This window comes from Galeopterus variegatus, unplaced genomic scaffold (genome assembly GCF_000696425.1).
Source record: "Galeopterus variegatus unplaced genomic scaffold, G_variegatus-3.0.2 Scaffold13066, whole genome shotgun sequence".
NCBI classification, from domain to species: domain Eukaryota; kingdom Metazoa; phylum Chordata; class Mammalia; order Dermoptera; family Cynocephalidae; genus Galeopterus; species Galeopterus variegatus.
The window spans coordinates 6475-8404 of record NW_007739177.1 but is presented as its reverse complement, the minus strand read 5'-3'; the positions used below and the strand labels follow the sequence as shown (position 1 = coordinate 8404).

At 39.7% G+C, this 1930-nt stretch overlaps 1 protein-coding gene across 1 annotated transcript in view; it reads left to right on the top strand.

Annotated features, from left to right (window-relative positions):
- Positions 1–931, top strand: part of CAT (catalase) — a 27880-nt gene extending 26949 nt beyond the window's left edge. Inside the window, exon 12 of the mRNA XM_008563275.1 lies at positions 201–931. Coding sequence (XP_008561497.1) covers positions 201–266 — 66 coding nt within the window. The 3' untranslated portion in view covers positions 267–931. The remainder of the gene's footprint in view (positions 1–200) is intronic.
- The last annotated feature ends 999 nt before the right edge of the window (positions 932–1930 follow it).

Below are 1930 nucleotides of genomic sequence, written 5' to 3'. Positions count from 1 at the left end.
CTTGTCTTAAAAAGTTCAAGGAATTGTGATTGTTGTGTCTTCTTCCCCCCCCCCCGCCTTGTTTGTTTGTTATAAGACAGTTTTAAATGAATGAATTCTGAATTATTATTTTCATTTGGCTACCAATTGAAGCTAAGTAAATACCAAGTTGCTGCTGCCCGTGAGTTAATTAACCTGCCGGTCTTGTTCTTTTAAAACAGAACGCTATTCATACCTTTGTGCAGTCCGGGTCTCAGTTGGCTGCAAAGGAGAAAGCTAATCTGTGAGGCTAGGAGACCCTAGTCCTTCGCCAAGGAGCTGTCCACCTGTGAAGCAAAGCAGAATGTTCACACATGTAATCCATGCATCGCTGGATAGAAGATCTCCTGTGCTAATGTGCAAATGCAAGCTAATGGCTTTAAGATGATAATCCAGATTTCTGTAGCAAATAATGTCACGACTTTTCATGCTATTTTACTAGGGGAAAATGAAGGTTAGGGCTTAACAGTCATTTAAAAGAAACATGTATTCACTTTTGACACTGGTTGGATTATTAATTTAAAATGACTAGAGGGAAAGTTTCTAGTTAGAAATATGATTTTATTTGATAAGAAAAAATCTTGGTGAAGTTATTATGCTTACATATCACCTTATGGCCTATTATATAAAAATATGGCTGTAATTATACAAGAAGAAAAGATGAAGATGATCTCCTCAGAAATGTTTATTTTTCTAAGATTCTTATACGAAAAACATATTTAATGCAGCAGTGTCTTCAGAAAATAACTTTAGCACCATCGTGGCTTTATGTTTATTCCTGCTTGTAATTGACCAGATTAATTTTTTTGTCACTTGGAATTACATTTATGCTAATTCAGCATTGATTTTGCAACAGGTTTATTTGTGATTGCTTATATTTTTACAATAAAATAATCTGTAAGTAAGATTATAAGAAATGGTGTCTGATTTCTTTCGAATCCGTATAGAATTTGGAAAGTGCGACTAGACTCTTAATTTGAACATCATCTGTTTTTAGATGCTTACCCTTAAGCATGAAAATACCAGAATCATGAGGATACCATGTTATTTGTTTAAATCAATAGTCTTTGGACAGCCTTCAGTGACACTGAGAAAATAGCAAATGCCCTAGCTTTGAAAATTACTTAGCTCTCTTGTCCAAGCTTATTTACTTATGATTATGAGTTTTTAAAATAAGGGCTCAGAGTGCTGGGTCCTGGCATGTGGCTTGGCCCATGGCTGCACACCTGGCCCAGGTCACAGAGGCCCAGGCACTGTGGAGCCGCCAGCCTGGGTCACCAAGGCAGTGTCACCCATGACCACACCTGACCATGTTCCAATTACAGGGCCTGGAAGCTAGAGGTGCTCCTGTGTGGGCACACGGGGGAGAGACCGTTTGTTTGTGACTATGAAGGGAGTAGCAGGGCCTCTGTCAGGGATGACGATCTCAGTCGCCACACCTTAATTCACACTGGAGAAAAGCCATTTGTGCTGCTACTGGCTGTGATCACAAATCCAACACAAAGTCAAACTTGTAGAAACATTTTGAATGTAGACACGAAAATCAGCAAAAACAATATGTATGCAACTTGGAAGGTTGTAAGACCTTTAAGAAATATGAGCAGCTGAAAATTCATCAGTGCCAGCATGCCAATGAACCACCGTTCACGTGTGCCAGGAGGGATGCGGGAAGCCATCTGAAATGACACGGGAAGGGCCACGAGGGCTGTACATGTCAAAAGGGATTTTCCTTTGTGGCAAAAACACAGAACTTCTAAAAAATGTGAGTGAAACCCATAAAGAGGAAATAATGTGAAGTATTCCGGAAAACATTTAAAACGCGAAGATTATCTTAGGCAACATCTGAAAACTCATACCCCTGAAAGGGATGTGTGCCAGTGTGAAATGGCGTCTCACTAGGCTTGCTGTGTGC